The sequence below is a fragment of the Oryzias latipes genome, chromosome 5 (genome assembly GCF_053564925.1).
Source record: "Oryzias latipes strain Hd-rR chromosome 5, Olatipes_Hd-rR_3.1".
Taxonomy (NCBI): Eukaryota; Metazoa; Chordata; class Actinopteri; order Beloniformes; family Adrianichthyidae; genus Oryzias; species Oryzias latipes.
The window spans coordinates 2,840,161-2,861,221 of record NC_136241.1 but is presented as its reverse complement, the minus strand read 5'-3'; the positions used below and the strand labels follow the sequence as shown (position 1 = coordinate 2,861,221).

General features: G+C 40.9%; 1 protein-coding gene across 5 annotated transcripts in view; it reads left to right on the top strand.

The window, feature by feature from the left end:
* Positions 1 to 6,061: 6,061 nt before the first annotated feature.
* The window catches only part of scn8ab (sodium channel, voltage gated, type VIII, alpha subunit b), a 53,448-nt gene continuing 38,448 nt past the window's right edge, over positions 6,062 to 21,061 (top strand). For 4 of the 5 annotated variants that reach the window (XM_078946797.1, XM_078946794.1, XM_078946798.1 and 1 more), the window contains exons 1-2: positions 6,062 to 6,312; positions 8,388 to 8,725. In XM_078946797.1, coding sequence (XP_078802923.1) covers positions 8,444 to 8,725 — 282 coding nt within the window. In that variant the 5' untranslated portion in view covers positions 6,062 to 6,312; positions 8,388 to 8,443. Of the gene's footprint in view, positions 6,313 to 6,725; positions 6,839 to 8,387; positions 8,726 to 21,061 lie in introns of those variants that run through there. The other variant, XM_078946796.1, reaches the window with a different exon arrangement.

The following is a 21,061-nucleotide window of genomic DNA, read 5'->3' as shown; positions in this document are numbered from 1 at the left end:
ACAGAAGCGCTTAGCCGTACCAGGCGGCAGCCATGGGGGCCACCGGGCGCCGGACACCGAGACAAGGGCCAAGGACGACGCCAGGGCCCCGAGTACCCATGGGCCGCCAACCACCCAACCGGAGCCCCATAACCCTGCCCTCTACAACCCTCCTCTCCCGCCATATTATCTGACCCCTCCTCCCAAACCCCCCCAATGCCCTACCCACTCTGTGACGGGGAGGGAGAGCCCCAGAGGATCCACGCGTGCCACCCATGCACACATACTTACAATCTTCTGGTTGCCCCCTACCCCCGTCGCCACGCAGTAACCCCCTCCGGCCGACTGACCCCCTAGCAACGCACGCCCGACCACCACCGCAGCCGACAGGATACTTACAAGCCCGGCCGCCCTGAGGGGACCAGGCGGGAGAAGACCGGCCGCCCCTCCCCGACGCCACCCAGTCTCCAGTGTGGGGGGCCCCACCGCTGCCAAGTCGCAGAGCCCCCCCACTCCGGGGTCCCTCTGTGTGTGTGCTGCTGACATGCAGTGTGTGTGTCTAAAGTGGAAGTTAAAATTGTGGGGGGGACCAGTGAAAGATGAGCACGGATGTTTCACCGTGCCCCCCTCCACCAGACCCTCCCCACAAGGCCCTAGATCAGTGTTTTTCAACCTTTTTTGAGCCACGGCACACTTTAACCTTGACAAAAATCCCGCGGCACACAAGCATCCCAAAAAAATAAATAAAAAAGCAGAAACTCATAGTCTGTTTTGATCTACAGCCCCCCCGCAATCTGACGCGCATTTTTGTGATAATTGTGGCAGAAAAAGCAGGAAGTTGCAGATGTTTTTTCTAAAAGATGTAATAAAAGTTTAGTTACATACAAACTGTATGTTCGTTGTGGTTTCAAGACGTGTAATAAGGACGACTCATTGTACCCTGAGGCACTGTCCCTTTAAGCCAATGCATCATGGGAGATGTAGTGTGAATAATGCAATAAAACGGCAGAAAGACTGGCGTCTCTGAGCTTCATTGTTTTGTTCACTTGTTCCACGGTCTGATACCGGATTCTGTGGAAAGCTACACCGCTAAAGACGAGCTTTAGCTGGTATTTTTGTTGGAACTGAGAGACTTTATGAGCTAAATTGGAACAAGGAAGTGAAGACTTTAAACACTTCTGATTGGTCAGACGTATGACATGTGATTAAGCCTTCAAGAATGATTGGTGGAGTCATGGAGACAGTAAAAGCTGCGGGACTTTTCAGAAAACAGTTATAGTTGCAGCTAAATCGTGTTACCGTCATTCTTATCAAAATGTATTTTATAGAATCAAATAAACACAAAGAAAAAAGTATTTTATGATCTTTCATAATTCCTAACTCAGTGTTTTATCAGGGCCTGTTTGGATGAACAAAGAGCTGATTTCCTGGAGATAGGAAATGTTTTTAGATAAGTTAATGAGGGCAACTTCCCACGGCACACTTGACCATCTGCACACTGGCTGAAAAACACTGCCCTAGATAAATTGGGGTGTCTGATATGCAAGTAAAAGCGGGATGGAGGGCGGGCGCTGACGCGACCCCAGTGAGCCCCACCAGCATGTCCCACCCATCAAGTTCCCGGAGCCCTATGTGCCTGTGTGCAACATTTATTCGGGTGGGAGCGGGAAGGAGCAGGCGGATGGGCGCAACCGGGGGAAGAAATTAAGTTGAATAAATTTACCTCAACTACTTACAATTGAAGTAATTCATTTAACCCCTGGGCTATCTTAGATGACCCCCCCCCCCCCCCTTCCATTGACGTGTTCTCCCTACCATGACAAAGGTGGATAAAGGTGGAAAGATTTCATGTAATCCATGGACACCAGTGAAGATCACAAATCATTGAAGAAAAAAGGTTCAGAGCACTGTCTAGTGGGTCTAGATGACCCAACTCCCAATGTTAAAGTGCTTAGGATAGAATAAGGGTTATGTTTGATAAGTATATATATATATATACTTATCATTTTTACTTATTTTCATTGTGACGCATATACATATGCATCACAATGAAAATAGAAATGACATTAGAAACTCGAGCGTTTACTTTGTCTGTTCTTCTACAACAATCAGAAACTCTTTCTTTTGGTGATGCAGCCGTGTTACTTTTTTGATGGACGTATAATCTTCATACGCCGTCTTTAATCTCAGACTCCATCACACTGAAGTACAGAGCTCTCTTTTTTTGTTTTCTTTATGTACCTGCCGTGCACGTGCATTAACCCAGGGTTACCAAGTCGAGTGTAATTACGCAAACTCATATCCGGTCCTTTGGAACCGACATACCTAGAGTAAGCAAGTTCAGGCGGATTTCAGCCAGAGTTCAGGCTTAAAGTCAGGGTAGTTTAAACATGCTTCCTGGAATACCCCCCTGAACTGTGGTTTTACCAAACAATGCATTTGGCGCTTCATAAGTCATTAACAACATGATCTGCGCTAGTTTACACAAGCCCTGAAACATTGTCCCGAACCACTCTGCGTCACATAATACTTTATATTATGATTTTTAATATTAAAAACTTTTACATTCTATAAGTGTTTTCATTTATTTGCTTTTATCAAGGTAACATATTAGGACAGGATTCAGAAATGCTACAGTGACACCAGAATATCTTCATGTAAAGTGACTGAGGATACACAGGAGATCCACATTTATAAAATAAAACTATGAAGACATAGAGTAAACTCTCAGGCTTCTCTAACTGAAACATTTTATTTAATTCAAACATTTAATTTGTCACAAAGTTGTACTTGTTTAGTTTTTTGTATTTTTTAATTTTACAGATTTGTTTTGTCTGTCTCTAGGTCTGCATCCTGTTGTGGTGAGTGGACTTATAAACCAAGACAATCCAACATTTCAAACAAACTTCCATATTTCTGATGCTCGACAGATGCAGATAATCCAAACTGTATTTGGATATATTGGAGTTATAAGTTAGAAGGGGCTTTTTGTAAAAAAACGTGATAAGGGAAAACATGTTTTTATTGTTATCTAATGTCACTAGCACTGTTGTACTTTAAAAGCTATACATATAGAATGTAAAACACCAAGTACTTACCGATAAAGGTTCATGATGTAAAAATTAGTCCCCCATTGAGTTGCCTTGTTGGAGTCTTTAGCTAAAGCGGTTAGCGTTAGCATGGCGGATCAGCATGAAGCGTTGGCGTGGACAAAAACAAAAGGGAAAAAGAAAATTCATTCGGCCCTGCCACTTCTTTCCATATTTGGAATGACCGGCTTAGGCAGAGTTGACTCTATCCAACATGGCTGCAAAGAGCTGCATGAGCTGAAAATTTAGGCTTCAAGTAGGGGATTATGGAAGTCACTGAGTGAAGTCAGAGATGCTCTGTCCAGTAATAAATGTGTCTATGGGTCCAACCTGAACCTGCTATATTTCTAAAAAAGAAACCTGATTTGAAATGTGAATTTGTATTTTGGCAAACTCATTTGGAGTATACACTCACTGGCCACTTTATTAGGTACACCTCTCCAACAGCCCGTTAACGCAACCTTCTAATCAGCCAAACACATTGCAGCAACTTAATACATTTAGACATGTAGACAAGACGATCTGCTGTAGTTCAGACTGAGAATCAAAACCGGGAAGAAAATTGACTGAAGTGACTTTGAACGTGACATGGTTGTTGGTGCCAGACAGGCTGGTCTCAGGTTTTCAGAAACTGCTCATTTACTGGGATTTTCACCCACAACCATCTCCAGGCTTTACAGAGAATGGTCTGAAAAAGAGAGGCAGTTCTGTGTGGGGAAATGCCTTGTTGATGCTAGAGGTCAGAGGAGAAGGACCAGACTGGTTCCATCTGAAAGAAAGACAACAGGAACTCAAAGAACCACTGGTTACAACCGAGGTCTGCAGAAGAGCATCTCTGAACACTCAACACATCCGACCTGGAGGCAGATGGGCTACAGCAGCAGAAGACCACAGTCCCACTCCTGTCAGCTAAGAACAGGAAACAGTCTCCATTTCTGCTGCCACATTCGGATGGCAGGGACACAATTTGGCATCAACAACATGAGAGCATGGATCCATCTGCCTTTGTATCAATGGTTCTGGCTGGTGGTGGTGGTGTCATGGTGTGGGGGATATCTCTTTGGAACACTTTGGGCCCAATGTCATAAGGCTGGATCATCTCAGACTGGTTTCTTGAACATGACAATGAGTTCACTTGGACCCCAATGGCCTCCACAGTCACCAGATCTCCACCCAATAGAGCACCTTTGGGATAAGGTGGAACAGGAGATTGGCATCATGGATGTGCAGCTGATAAATCTGCATGCTGATGTTGTCATGACAATGTGGACCAAACCCTCTGAGGAATGTTTCTGGGTACCTTGTTAAATCCATGCCACCAAGGAAAAAGTTAGTTCTGAAGGCAAAAGTGAGTCCAACCCGGTACTAGGAAGGCAAATAGATGAGTTTGGATTTGTAATATATTTGTAAAAAAAAAAAAAAAAAAACTCATCACACATTACTGCTGCAAGGATGTGGAAGGAAGTCCAAAACCCATGAAAGTTCATTAAAAATCAACTCAGAGCTGGACTGTTGGGGCAGTAGTAAGCATCTCTTTATTTCCCACAATCCTTTTGTTTACAGTCTCTCCCACTAGCTTACAGCCCCTCACAACTACAACCAACAAAAATGGTGCGTAATATTGGAGCTATCCAGCCATACAGTTTAGATCCAGATTCCAGCTCAGACGAGGAAAAAATAATAATACATGGATCTGCAGGTGCATGCATCAAAATGAAGCGGAGCAGGGAGACTTTGGACCCTCCAACTGCGGATGCTGCATCACAAACCAGAGCTTTTTCCTCTGCTCCTGGTCCATCACGATTTGAATAAAGAAATTCTCAGAAATACCGTCTTAATCTTAAATTATTTTATGTTTATCCTTTATCGTGGAAAAAATGCTACAAGAACATGTTAAAAAAACACCAAAAAACACAATTTTCATTGGAGTGGGTCTTTAAGTGTCTAATTTAACTCTTCTGATTTTGTTGTGTGAATAACAATGCAGGATAGTATTTTTTTCCCGATAGACAATATGGATTTTGATGATCAGAAAAACAACAATTTAGACACTCAACTCATTTTGGTGGGCTGCACAGTGGTGTGCCTCACATCAAGAAGCAGCAGGTTCAAATGCAGCGGGTGCCTCTGTGTGTCGTGTTTGCATGTACTCCACGTGCATGCTTGGGTTTTCTGACCCTTTGGCTTCACAGTCTAAAAACATGCTTCATAGGTGGATTGATTGATCTAAATTGTGCATGTGAGTTTGTCTAAGTTTGCTTGAGCCTGTGACCGGCCGGCGACCTGTCCAGGGTGTGCCCCGCCTTTGCCCAACAGTAGCCAGGTTGGCCCTCCGACCTCAAAAAGGAATTTACACATTAAGAAAACGGGTGGATGGAAAATACTTGGGTAACTTCTTCAACCCAATTTTTGGGTCATTCTTGCTGGTATTTATTGTATTTTGGGTTACTTTTAGGAGAAATACTAAATATGTTAGGTCATAGTGGTTTCATTTTGATCCAATTTAGGTTTTTTTCCCAGAGTTAAAATAAACTAATGAAATGTAACTAGTTGGGTTAAAAACAACCTAAGTGAGGTTATTTTTAACTCCTGCGTTTTTAGTGTGTTAAAAAAGAACAAGAAAACATACATGCATTTAATTCATTTTTTGCAAGAAGTTATGGACAAAACACACACGGAAACTTTATTTTCTTACTTTTATAACAAAAGAGCACTTTCAGAGACTTTGAATAGCCTATAGTGCAAAAAGGTTTTTCAGGATGACTTAAAAGAATATAGAATTGCAATGGTTGACAAAGTATATTTTTTATTTTGTATATCATAAAAACTTTAAAGCATTAGAGAGTAAAATATTATGTATAAACGAGAAGCTGGACGGTAAACCACAGCAAATACTGTTGGTTTTCACAAGTTTCTATGAGTTAACATGGCCTGCGCGTTTCCAGAATGAAACGTTAGGCTCCAGTTGCAGTTCCAGCAGCAGCGGAGACCACACCATCATGAAAGGTGAACGGCGCCGTTTCTGCTTACGCTGCTGCGGTCTCTGTCCGCGCTGGAGACTGGAGGCATTTACAGACACTCCCTAACAATTTGCTGAGAGTCATCAATTATGCAGGGCAGCGGCACGCACTGGGAAGGAAGATAGCAGCAACAATATGGCGACAGCCGCAGTTACTCTCCACTCTTTGCAGCACTCTCTGCAGATCCGCGACAGCTGCCGGGATTTCTGTTAATGCGGGACAAAGTGAGTAGACTCTCTGTTCTGTGCTTTGTGGGCTATTTTCGCGGGTGGGAAGGATCTCAGTCGCACTTTGTCGACTGACTGCATCCCAGTGCCGCAGAGCGGCGGTTCCTCTCAGCATCCTCTCCTCCAGCATCCGCGGAGGGCTCCTTGCCAGTTCATGACCATAAGCTGCGCGCAGGACATCAGGAGGAGGTAGAAAATCTGCACCTTTAGACGCAGGAAACCGAATTTTGGACGCGACGCAGCGGAAAATAGTGAGGGAGGGGGTGCAGCGGCTATTTCATTTTTTGGGGAGTTGGCCTGCAGCTGGAATGGAATGACAATTGTGTGAATGGGAAACATGCGCATGTGGGGACGCTGAAGGGACACCGCGCCAAACTTCTGCGCGCACATGGATAACGCAGAGAAAAACCCGAGCCGCTGGTTTCCAAGCGTTAGGATTTTGTAACTGGCATAGTTTTAACACCCCCACAGTCATCCTCTGTGCACCCCCCCCCCCCCCTCAGACTGGCTGTTTCATGAAGAGGTAGGTGCGTTTTTAGTTTGACTCTCCTCAGGAGACCGCGGAAGGCGTTTCTGCTCTGATCCTGCAAACATTCTTTGAATATTTTCATTTGATTGTTGTCGCTGCTTCGCAGAGGTGCGGTTCAACCCCCCCCCCCCCCTTTCTCTTAAAATCGGTTGACTTTCTAAATTCTAAATAAATCCAGGTCTTTCTGTGACTCAACTCCTGGGGGGCGCTATCAGGGCACAGTTGTGAGGATTCAGCTGATCCAGGACTTAGAGCCTTTCGTAGCAATAAACCACACTGCAGTATTTTAGGCTCTGGCCCTACAGAACAGCGGCGCGCCCGGGTAGAGAGCAAAGCTCTTCACTGGATGGAGCACAGATAAACCTGTCAACGGAATAAAACACAGGAGGAACCTCTCCAAGGAAAAGAAGGCTTCATTTGACAGAGCTCCAGCTGGAGAATCGAAACCCATTCACATTGCCGGGATGGTTTCATAGAGGCTAACCGCTGATGCACAGCCAGTTTCATGTGAAACGATATACAGCAGGCAAAAGTGAGCGCCGCTGCGGAGGATGAACTTCAGCAGTACTCCACATGATTACGGTTTCCTGTAGGCTACACATCTTTTATGCCGACTCCTGCGTGTGCGTAAAGCCCACAGGGAGCTGGCTGATCTTCAGAGGGCAGGAGAACGCAGCGCGGCTGCGGTTCGTGCGCAAACGGGACGCAGCTGTCCACCTTTCCTCTGCAGAAGGGCCCCGCGCCCCGCGCCCTGGTCACAGGGCTTCAAAGTTCCACTTCATTCATCATTTCTTGAAGTGGATTGAAGGGAGCCCAGCGTTGCGGGGTAAATGCGTCTGACAGGAGGTACTTGAGGGTAAAACCATCAGGAATTTTCTGATCGGTGATCGGGATCTGATTGATGTCGTTTAAGCTCCGTTACAAAGTGAAAATGGAGCCTTGAGCCGCAAAAACTCCACTTCCTCCACCGTTCCAGCCTTTCAGGCAGGTGTGCGTCTGTTTGATTCACCTTGACGGATCAATTGATGGTGAAAGGAGAATTGGAGGGTGCGTGGCTCATACCGGGAGGACGGGGGGGTTATACCTCTCTCGGCCCATGCATTCTCTGACTCTTTTATTTTTCTTTTCTATATTTTTTTGTTAAAGATAGGCAATATAATTAATTACCTCAACATCGCCCCACGTGCATAAACTACATTTAAATACTTTTAGTAAATTCAAAACTCTGTGAATCTTTCTTGAGGTTAAGGTGTTAGCCTCCTCTTTTCGAACTGAACACAAATGTCTTTATTTTCTTTGTCATTATTATTAATTCTGTACAACAATGAACAGCAATTCTGTGACTCTCAGCAAAAACATTCAACTGAAACTAAAAGACATAGTAGCAGTGAAGCATTCTCGAACTTCCTGTTTGCAGAACATTGAGAAACTGAACCGTGAGTTTCCAAATAAAAACATTTAGTATTTCATTTGACACATTGCAGTAGATAAGTTAGAGGTCTTTTCCTCATGTAACCAGTCTGCCTCCCTCTCTTTTCCTCAGAGCTGGTTGTCAGGAATTGAAAACAAATAAAAAGGAAATAGCTGCAGGATGAAAACATGGCCGCACCCCTTTTTGCACCCCCAGGACCTGACAGCTTCAAGTATTTCACCCCGGAGTCACTTGCCAACATCGAGAAGCGCATCAAGGAAGAGAAGAACAAGAAGCCTCCCAAACCCAGATCGGACAGTAGTCACCGTGACACGTCTGATGACAATGAGCCCCACCCCAACAGTGACCTGGAGGCTGGGAGGAGCCTGCCCTTCATCTACGGCGACATTCCTAGAGGAATGGTGGCCACACCACTGGAGGATTTGGACCCATTCTATCAGAACAAGAAAGTGAGTTCCCACACTGCAGAGCCATTTTCATTGACACACCACCAGGCTGACAGACCGTCAGTCTTCTTCCATGCGGGTGTCATGTCAAAGCGCCTCCACTGCAAAACAAAAACCTTTCCAATGGTTTGATTCAGAACAGAACACTATGTTTTGAGATGGGGCTATTCTGCAGGTAAAAATGACCTTGAATCCTTTCTCAGCTTTACATGCTCCTCCTTTAGCAGCATTTGAGGCTGTTCCTGCATTATGCACTGGACTGCATCACTGCTGTTTTACTGTGGCGTGCAGTTCTGGGTGAGTACGTGTCCCCGTGGCGAGTTAATGTACAGTGAGGTACAGGATCAGAGTAGGGCGGACAAAGTGTCTGAAAAAAATGGACATTACCTTGATTGTAGCTGAAGGAGAACCTTACTCTCATCTGATTGTGTCTATAAAGTTTGACTTATACATTTGACAGTAAACCAGATATTCAATAATACGAATTTTGCCAAAAATGAAGGCAAATATTAGGTAGAGAAGAGCTGCCCTTCCTCTAACTCTGCAGCTCTAAAAGCAGAGCAAAGAGTTAAATCAGTCAAAGGCAGGATGGGATGGGATGGAAGTGCAGGAATAAACTTCAGTACCCTTCAGCTGAATGCAGGTGTGGAGAAAGAAGCCTGTCTCCTTTATGGTGGCAGTGATAATGTGAAAGAGAATCTGTGGCCTCTGAAACAAGAAGGCCAGTCAGCAAGACTGGCAATCTCAGCAGGCTGCTCTCCCTTGTAGGTGGTGGTGGTGGTGGTGGTGGTGGTGGGGGGTGGGGGGGGGTAGAAAGTGCATGTGCCTTTTGTCATCTATTGATCCACAGCCATAGTTCAGTGGTTTCTACAGGAAGGGTTACATTATTTTTTTGTTTTTTTTCAGCTACTGAAGCGGCCGAACTCTAGTTACAGCAAAAAACTGAATGTTATTTCAAATTGGTAATTAAGTTAGTAAGTAAATCTTTATTTATAAAGCGCTTTTCTCAGAGCACGACTCACAAAGTGCTTAACAATAATAAAATGATATAAAATCAGAAAAAAGAACACAGAATGGCACAGGTGGTCTAAAGCAGGTCATTTTAAATAAAAAAGCTGCTTGCTTTTGGTTACAGACAAGAGTTATAAGTGGATGTTTGTCATTTTAGTGTGAAAAAATGAGTTTTAACTTGTATAAATGTTACTGAAGTTTAATTTCAGTTTTAGTGCAAACCCATATGCTTTGTAATTTGTTAAGGGAACTTCATACAATGAGTATTTCATAATACAATGTTCTGTGGAAAACCTTAATCAAACTACAACCTGCATCTGTTATTGCGTTTTATCTGTTATCATTTGTTGCTTTTAAGCTCTTATACACACCAAATACACACCCACCACATTTCCGCCAAACTTAAGGCCGTGTCACACAGCCACTACGAACATTTTGCACATTTTCCACGTATCAAATTTTGGTCTTTCGTGATACATGCCTTATGTACATAATTCATGAGTGTTGCATCTGTCATTCGTGGATGTATGCAGACGTCCGTCGAGGGTTTGGCCGACGGGTCTTTATATGAATTCGATTTTGAGCTGTTTAACATTTTTGGTAGGTTGAGAGTTACACAGTTTATGTGCAGTTTATGCATATTTTACGTAGTTTATACACAATTATTACATACATCTTACACAATTGTGTGTGATTTTTGTGAGATGCATACGCAAATTCCATTCCATGGATGTCTAACGGACTTTTCATACACGTACCACCGATGTACAGCTTTTATATCACATATACGACACACATATCACGTTCAAAGTGTATAATTGATGCACGAATGATTAATGAATTGCACATGAACCACGCACGGTTCATGTTCTACGTTGATTTACCTGTTCTTTGCGTGGTTCATTCATGGTTTTCATGTGGTTCCTTTGTGACACATCTGTGAATATTTCACGCAAAGACAACAACTTTCTCACTTTTTCTACGCATATTTACGTCTGACCAATTTTCACCCGTGCAATATGCACAAAATGTACGTAGTGACTGCGTAACACGGCCTTTACCTTAATGTAGCACCTTCATGAATGCAAAACACATGGCCTTTCTTTAGAGCTATGGCAATAAATCACATCATTTTCCCCTTTCTGGGATCAAAGTGCTGTTACCGTTCTTCATATTATATATCTGATAACTTTAGGTCACATTTTAAACAATAACTTTGGAGAAAAGGGCTACACAAGTAATTCCAGCTGATTTAGGTGTGCACATTAGAATGCTTTCTCCCTTCACATGAACTGTTATCAAGTCCCTTCATAATTGTATTTTGTGGTGAAATAATTATTTCAATTGCTGGATTTCTAATTTAGCTGAAGGGTTTTCCTGGAGCTTGATCAAACTCACATTACTGACATGTTGGCAGCCACAGGCCTTTTTCCATCCAGCCTGTGATTTGTTTTATCCACTCATACAGCTGTTGTATACGTCCCACTGAAAGCAGTGCTTCTCAGTATTCCTGTTTGCTGTTCATTCCTCCTGAAGGCCGAGCGTCTCCTCTGCGATGGCCGTCCAATCGTTTGCTGTATGTCAATGAGTGAGTCTAAGTTTGCGTATCTATGGGTCCCTATCAGCTGCAGGAAACCTGATCACAGCACTCATGCATAAAGGAGATGAGGAGAGGGCAGTGTTGAGGAGTAGAAATGCAGACTTGAAGTTCTTTTTTTCCGCTGTGATGACTGGCTGGGCTTTTCAAATGTCTGATGTGTTTAAGCAATTCTAAAGCTGCTGTAGTCACACAGGAGAAGGGAAAGATGGAGTGTTTTTACTTTTTGCTGCACAACGGCATAAATGCAGTCATGTGGGGAAAACAAGTACACCCTCTTTCAGTTCCTTTGCACTTTATATTAAAAAAACAATCTGCCAATTCTGAGGATTTTCCAAGCTAAAACCATCAGCACATCAGATGTTACAACGTCACCGTGGATGGCGATAAAGATATTAGCTAAAATGTCAAGAACCTGTGCGATATAAAGCGTTCTATCTGAGCGTTAAAAAGAAGGACTGCATTGCTTAGAAGGTTAAGATTTGATCGTATTTGTTATGCATGAATCTCTGAATGTTGCCCCACAGGGTTCAGCTCATTTTTGGAGCCGTTACTCTCTTGCTTAAACTGACTGCAGCTGTTTTCGGGAATGCATCACTTCTCATTGTAAAACGCTTTGTCACGTTATAGAACCATTCTGTTCAAATCAGTCAGGATTGTTAGAGTCTAGACTTTTGTGACAGAAAGACATTTCTAAGCACTTTAAAATACATTTAGTGCTTTAAGCTACAAACACAGTAACATCCTCATCCCTTGTTTTTTGCTGGAACAATAAAAGAGCTCTCACTGACGCTTAAACATGAAACATGAATGAAAAGAAAGGTAGAAGATCTGGCCTTTGATAGCAAAGCGTACGAGTGGTTTGTCATCAGAGGTCCAATCGAGTTAAATGCTTGAAGCAGTAAAATCTTTGCAAAAGTTGCTTTCATAAATTGTTTTACTGTTTAAACGACCTCCTGGAATCTAAGATGTAGTGACAGCAAAACAATCCCAGATCATCCTCTCTCCATCTCTGTGCATCATTGTTTTATTTTGTTTTTTTTATGTTTGGGACAAAGCTTTCCTCGTGGATGTTGTTTTTCTAAAAAGATTCCTGCTAATGTCCCGTGAAGATCTCAGATTTGACTCTGCTGCTCTAATTTTTGCTGCTATGTTTCCAGAATAAGAAATTGCTCCTACATTTGTCAGCCCTTCAGATTTAAAATGTTCTATCGGCTTACCTAAGAATCACAAAGTAAAAGAAAGAGTGTGCCTTTTTCAAGTTCTACTCTTGCATTTCAGTTTTTTTTGTCAAATACTTGAAATAATGCTGTGAGGCGATTTGATGTGCTGCTGTTTGTTTTGGACTAATTCATGTTTATGCTCTATAAGGAGCTTGCAGTTTTTATATATCTAATTTTTACTCAGTGTTCTTAATCTGCATCTTAGTGTATTTTAAAATACACAAAATATAGCCTTTTAACAACACAAAGACTTATTTGTCTCCACAAGTTTGGTTTCAAAGATTGTTAGAGCAGTGTACAGCAAACCTGTTATTTCTGCACAATCCTGTTCCCCCCAGCAGCCACAAGTGGGCGCACAGGAGTGCTCACTGCAACACTTTTTGAGACTGGGTATGAAAGCCATTACATTATGTCCTACTGGCTCCCTCTCTGAGTGCATCTCCGTCCATTACTCTGCTTTTTCCTCTCCCTTCCGCTGCCGCGTATCTGGCGGCCTTCCTTCAGCGTGTAGTAAATTAGAAAAAGGGCCAGGCTTTAGTGCTCTGAGTCCTGAGTCTCTGATGACACAGCATCCTTCTGTGCTGGGCTGAGGGAAAAAGCGATGGGCGGGGGCCTGAGTGTGCTGTCACTGCTTTTCAGGCTGGCAGAGAATAAAGGCAGTGAGCACAGGGGACTTTTTTTTGCAGTGAACCACGTCAATAAAGAAATGTGGTGAGCTTTGTAATATCTCTGCAATATAATATATAAGTATATACATGTAATATATCTCCATCTGCCAGGTTTTTTTTCTTATAGGACGTAACTTATGTGTTAAGTTTATGGTACATTTTTGTGTGAACTTATAGGCTATAAGTCACTTCAACCAAACATCCTTGAGCCTCCTAATTATTGACATATGTCCAGATAGAATTTATTCTAGAGTTGTTGCTGTGCTCATCTTTGGCATCGCGTAAAAGAGCCAAAATGTGAATACTTCAAACACTCAATAGGCTTAAAGTATAATAGAATAAAGTGCATTCATAGGTCCTATTAATAAAACAATCATAATTTAATATGACAAAGGGTTTTATTTACTCGAGATGCTACAGTAGGAAACAAAGAAAATTATTTGTTTAGTTAATGGATTTCTTTCTTTGTACAGAGATGTAAAGCTGAACTTCATTTGGCTCTTTTTAGTAGCACAAAGGTTATGTTATTGTTTGTTAAGTCCCATCAGATCATATTTTGATCTATTTTCAAAGTGTTCCCAGTGGTCTTTTGATTAGGATGCTACTGCTTTAGCCTAAATCAAAATACCCGTGTCATTTTCTAGGACATAGTTTCTGTGGAGCGGCAGGAGTTTAGTAGAAATTCACCTCCAACTTGTGGCACGGTGGTATTTCCCATGATCCCTTTGTTTACACTCTCTAGTCCTAGCTTAATGCCCCCCCGTAACCCCAACCCAACGTTAGCGGTTCAACAAAAATGGTGATCAGAGCTATCCAGCTGTACACTTCTGATCCAGACTTCAGCTCAGACGAGGAAAACGTGCAGTACATGGATGATCAGAATGGAGCGGAGAAGCAAGCTTGTGGCTCCGCCCATTGCAGTTTCTACGGTGCTACTCAGAGCTTTTTCACATTACATTTTTTCATCTGCTCCTGATTCACTATGATTTGAATTAAATAAATACTCAGAAACACAGTTTTCATCTTAAATTTGTTTATATATGTCCTCTATTATGAGACAAGAACATTTATCAAAAACACAATAGTCATTGGAGTGGGTCTTTAAAATGGACTAGAAGCAGCATCTGCTGCTTCTAACATGTGCGGAAAATACTTTTCAAGTCACATGACCATGTAGAAGTGACGGTATTCAAAATAAAGCAGGAGGTTAAGCTTGAGCCGGTTATATGGATACAAACAGGTATGTACGGTCATTTTCACAGCACATTTTCTTTTCTTAATCTTTTATATAAAACCTTCACACACCCCCTCTAGAATATTATGCCGGCCCCAACGTGGTTCATTTTTTACTTCTCCCTACTTATACCTAGTGGGCTTCTAGCTGACTTCTGTAAGTCTTGTCCTCCACGGCTTTATTTTTATTATTTTCTGTCTTTACTGCACGCCTTTTTCTTCTGCTGTCTACTCATCTATCTGGGCTTTGGCTCTGCTCTCGCTGCAGCTCTGCATGGCTCCTCCACAGTCTCCTCCTCTCCTGCTGGATTTTCGTCGTCCTTTACCTCTGCAAGTCTCTCTCGGTCCCCTTGTTCCTTCATCTCACCTCCTCATTCAGTCACACAAACACACATTTGTGTCTGTGCAGCTGCATTTCTGCATCCGGATTCCTAAATGGCTTTCTTTTTATTAAAACGTTTTTGAAGCTTTGCAATAAAACCAAATGTAGCCAATGTTTGAAGGACAGTAAAGCCAAACCTTAATCACTTTGTTTGGTGAATATAATTATTCCTTATATGTTTAGTCAAATCAGGGATAAGAAGGAAACATTTATTCCATTTTTTCCTGTTTCGTAGAATATATCTAAGGGGTTTATTAGTCTCTCCTTGATCTTTTTTATTTTGAAATGTAGAAAACCTTTATTTTCATGTTTAGCCCAACAATAAAACCCAAACATTAATATAAGGGCGCACATAGTACGGTTGAGCAAAGATAACCAACGTATTAATAATGTTTAAAATTACATTTAGATTTTTTTTATTTTAGTTTGATTTGATTTGAAATGGTTTATTTCAAGCAATCAATTAAGAATACAAAAAAACATTACAATCATCAGTTATACATTCATACAATGACGTATAAAATTTAGGATAATTAAACATAAAATTAAATTATGCTTGAAAGGGAGTGGAAGGAAGCGAATTATATAATCCCACCCTTGTTCTACCGGAACCATTTTATTACATGATTTATCATTATCCGGTTCATAACTTTTATCAGACAGGATTAAGAATTATTAGGTATCAATAAAGCACATGACAAAGATTAATTACTTAAATTATTATGTAAAACTATTTTAGAATTTAACATGCCAAATGCATGAAAATAAAATATATGCAGATGATGTTACTTATAAAAGTCATGTATATGATTAATTAAATACTATATCAGTTAAATAGACATAACACTGTTTCAGAAATCTTCATAGCAAAAATTGATCAAGTATCAAAAATTAAAAATATGTGCAAATTATGTTTCATTAGGAAAAATCAACTGGAGCAAGTGAAGTAATATAATTAAAAATCAGTCAATTAAACCATCTTCGATAATTGATTAAGCCGTATTTTATTATTATAATAAGGTAATGCTATGAAATGCAATAAAAAAGGGTCCATAATCTGTCCAATGTCCAAGGTTGGTTTTCCTTCTTCTGCTGATTAACAGCCGTTCTTCTGGGTTTAAACAGAGTTTATAGTTCTCTTCGCTGTTATGTCTGCAGACATTAGATTCAGGTCCACATCCTAATTCACAAATTTTAACCATAAAACAAAAGTAAGTTCAGTCAAAAAGATCATTTGGACTAAACACTTGCACCCCTGCCTTGTTATAAAATACTATTTAACTTATTATGAAGTAACAGTTAATTAAATAATTTTATCACATTATTTTGTATTAATCATACACTTAGTGCTTTTGTTTATATATCTGAGATCATTAGCTAAAGTTGACAAGATGGAAAAAAAAAACCTGTCTGACTTTTTGATAGCATTAAATATTTTACCTAAAGAATCTGAACAATAGATTTCTTTTAACCTGCACAAGTAATAAATTCACACATACTAAATGCTCACACTTTGTAAATTCACACACTTGATGCATTCACACACACGGTACATTGTTTTCCTCACATACATTCACACAGACGGTACATAAAAGACATGGTACATTCACAAACATTCACACACATGGTAAATTCACACATGTGGTTAATTACCCTAATACATATTGTACATTCAAACATATGGTAAATTTAAAATCATGGTACATTCAAACAAATTCATGGATATTGTAAATTAACACAGATTGTAAATTAAAAAATATCGTATATTCAAACTCATTTACGGACATGGTAAATTCACACGTTACATTCATACACATGGTAAACTAACACACAAGGTATATATACACACGTTAAATTCACCCACATTCACACACGGTAAATTCACACAAATGTTAAACTCACACAAACGTTTATGTTGTGCTTCAACGCACATGTGAAAGAGAATAAAAACATTAACATTACCTTTTTTAACTCAATTATGTCTGCAAACGGCTGAGCTCCATCTTTGGCTGGGATTATTGTTGGGAAACTGAGAAACTTTATTAGCCATGTCTGCCGGTCAGAAAAAAGCACACAATTAATCTTTCGTTTTGCTTTCCAAGCCTGATCCACGACTTTCTGACCTAATCTTACGATTTGTAATGTGTAAAAATAGCTAATTACAGCAAAACTGCAATGAGAAAAATGACTCATTTGGGATTTGAAAGGTTCAATGAGTTATTGATAATTGATTAATGTAGCTGATTGTCAATCAAGGAAATTACCTGACATTGTCTTCTTGTACTGTAATCATGCCACCAAGCCGCCAAGGTTTCATCAGCAGCTCTTTATTTTTACTTTTCTGGCTGACTCATATCATTTAGAAACTAAAGCCTCTCTCTGTCTGAATTTGGCCCTTTGCTCTAAACCCTTGTGCTATCCTAGGCACTTTACCATTGGGAGTTGGGTCATCTAGACCCACTAGACAGTGCTCTGAACCTTTTTTCTTCAATGATTTGTGATCTTCACTGGTGTCCATGGAATTACATGAAATCTTTCCACCTTTATCCACCTTTGTCATGGTAGGGAGAACACATCAATGGTCATCTTGACCCCATAGGATAGCACAAGGGATAACTATACATTTTCAGAATATATACATAGACATACAAGAGACCTAATTTTTAGCTTTGATCACAAATGCAAAAGTATTTCTGATGTGTCTGATAAATTAGATTATCCTAACACATTTTTTGGTGTAAATCTAGGTTCCGTTTGTTCAATTTTTCATTTTGATTTTTTGCTACAAAATGTTAGTATCAGGTTAATGGTGATTCAGATGGTTAGTTTGTTGTTTAAGGTAAAAGGCTTCGCCTGGACTCAATGCTGCATCTTTAGCCTCCTTTCCACTGAGCGGTCCGGTCCGGTCCGGTCCGGTAAGGTCCAGCTAATTCTGCTGAGTGTTTCCACTCAGTTAAGCCTCGCTTCTACTAAGCGGCTGGTTTTCACGGTGCATGCGTGGTGTAAATGCGTCATTGTAGTGCTTTGCTTTTTGGTGCTTTACTTCTGCTGGGCCTTGTTGTTGTTTGCAGGGATTTTCAATATAGGCTTGTGACCAAAAGAGTAAACAGGAAACCGTAAAAACGTTGGAAACCTTGGCTTAAATGAGTGCTACATTGGCGCTGTCTGATGTCCTCATCACTTTCTGCCTATCAAGAGGTGGCTACAGGGGCTCAGCCCCAAACGTTCCGTTCCACTTTTCAATGGACCTACAACTGATGAGGGTACGGTTGGGTATTGTTTAATGAGTTCATTTGACAATGGAAATGCTCAAAATACCGGACTAGACCAGAACGTACCGGACCACTCAGTACAAACGAGGCTTATGAACAGTTTCAATGACAGTTTTACTTTCGATCTTTGGAAAAAAACTTAGGCAGCATTTTCAGTTCTCTCCTGTAACCTCAAGTGTTTGTGTCAGGCATTTAAAGAATATTAACACCCATAAACTTAAGGTGATATTTATTTTATGTGCCATTTGGTTCTGGGTTGCAATCGCACTGCTCTGGACTGGAAGCAAGGCTTGGTCTTAGAGTCTGCTTTCATCAGCAGGTCATCCAGCTAATAACCTCTGCCAAATCCTCTGTAATGGAGAGAAACCAAAAGACAGAGTTATTAATGATAGAGAGGAGGTGATGCTGACACTACAAGCTGCGCCCGTGTCTCCTGAGGGCCCCATCAGAGGGCTGTACTGACAGACGCTGACATTGAGTTGGAATGACCAGCAGGGAGCTGCAGACAGGGTTTCTGCTGCTGCTGAAACCCAGACTTCCTGTACAATTTGCCTCCTAGCCTGTAAACTTTGAAGTAACGTTTGTGCTTCAGAGTAAACTAAATATTGCACAAGTAATTGATGAAATCTCTATTTTTCTGAGGCCATATTTAAAACGGTTGTGATGCTGGACACTGACTGAATGGGGCTTAAAGATGCATCGAGTTTTAACAAAAAGTCCTTTCGGTACTCATTCATTCAGTAAAAGTTGTCAGCTCCCTTCATGGTTCTGACTGATTCTGCTTTGGGATGACGTTTCTTGACACAAGCCTCTGCATTTACCTGGACTTGGGAATGGCACACCATACCCCAGGATTTTGCTCCCTTGCGTTACGCAATCAGTATAATTGTGGAACAGATTTTCTGTGGGCATTCTGGCTTCTTCTGAATGCGATAATGAATCTAATGTGAATGTGAGTGTGGGTCTATGTCTGATGGAGAAGCAAACTGTCCAGGGTGTCCCCTCCTTCACTAGAGAGGGGAGGCTCCAGCATCGGTTTGAACAAGAATAGGCAGGTTTAAACACTTGTGACAGAATATTCACTGTTGTGTAGTTTATGCCTGTTGTTGTGTTGGGTGGCAGCCATGTTGACTCTGACAATCAATTGTTTATAAAACAGTTTTTTTCCTTTTTGAAATGATTGCTAAATACAATAACCTTTAGTAAACTCATGGTATCAAACTCTTTAATATGAATAAACCTTTTTGCTACGATAAGCAGCGCTGCACCAGATCAGCATCATGTTTGACAGACAACACATACAGTCAGTGTAAACTCAGTCAGTTATAATCCAATTGAGAATATAAATGTAGACCATGATCAGATCAGGAAAATGAATTGTCTTCTCATCCTGCTTTAAATGGTTTGAAACATTTGGAAAGAACAACTCTGTGTGCACTCCAAATGAAGGTGTTGATAGATGGGCATTCTCTTAACCAGCCCCACTGTGCTCGGTGCTGGTTCTAACAAGCTGCTGTCAGGTTTACGTGGGTCTGGATTTAGGAGTTTAGGACATCAAACTGTTTTCTCACCATGGGGTTCCAGTGCAACGAAGGCTTTGTGTGGATTTACCAGTTGATGAAACAATAGCACATTTTAAATGACAAAAATGTGTTTTAACCATATTCACATTTTAGGTTTTTTTATTAAACAATGATAGCACTTTAAAAAAGTATCAATTCATATATGTAAACTAACAGAAATTTTTTTTTTTTTTTTCCTAGCAATAATTTGAAAATGTTATATAGCAAAATGTAACTGATAAGATCAGGTCATTATGCAGCTTTTTAAGAACTAAGCCATAGTGATGTCAGTACAGAAAAGCTCCTGCACAGTTTGGTATGTTTAGGTCCAATGGGACATTTTAGACTTCATTTATAGCCATTAGCTCTATGCACTGGCAAGCAAATCAGTATGTAGTTTGTCTGTAAACTAACCCGCTGAGATGTTGATTGCTTTCTTTTTACCTTATAAACTAAAATTAAGAAAGTCCTCTCTTTAATGAAAGGAATTTATCTGGATTTCTCTTTTTGAATCTCAAAGAATGCTAAGGTGGTACAAAGTCTTGGGTTGTTTCAGAATTTCCTCACTACTCCTTAAAGACCTGCTCCAAGGAAAACATCGTTTTGGGTGTTTTTAACAAGTCCTTTTTTCATTTTTCTCATGGAGGACATATATAAGGAAAATTAAGATCAAATCTCTTTATTTCTTTATTCAAATCTAAGTGAATCAGGAGCAATCGGCATGCCCCGCTCCATTCTGATGCATCCACATGCAGACAAATAGATCCATGAACGTCTTTGTTTTCCTCAGATCCAAACTGTACAGCTGTATACCTCCAATAGCGCTCGCCATTTCTGTTAATGTTAGGTTGGCGGTGTGAGGGGTTGTAAGCTAGCGGGAGGGAGTGTAAACACATGGATGATGGGAAAATGCGGTTTTGTCTGCGCCAATAGTTCTGCCCATGACTCAAAGGTGAATTTCCCATGAACTCCTGCTGCTCTACAGAAACTAGAAAAAAAACACAGGTTTTTAGATTTTGGCTAAATAATCAGAATTAAAAGACCACTTTGACGGATTTAAAGACAATTGCAAAGTAAATGTTTCTCATCTAATGTAGCTAAGCAATAGCAGGTACTGGTGCATATTTCTCTTAACACAAACTGATAGCCCTGCTGTCACTGGCGTCCAAAATGCAGCATGCCTCAATAGGATGTTTTGCTAATATTCTCCAACAATTCATTTTGACTTCAACTTTCTTTTTCTAACAATTTGTTCAAACAAACACTGAGCCAACATAAATGCACAGAAGCAGACTCTCCACTTGACTCAGTGCTGGTTAGGAACAGGGTGGGGTTGTTGAGAGCCCTGAGTCAGCACATCTGCTCTGATCGATGACAGCATTTGTGGTTCT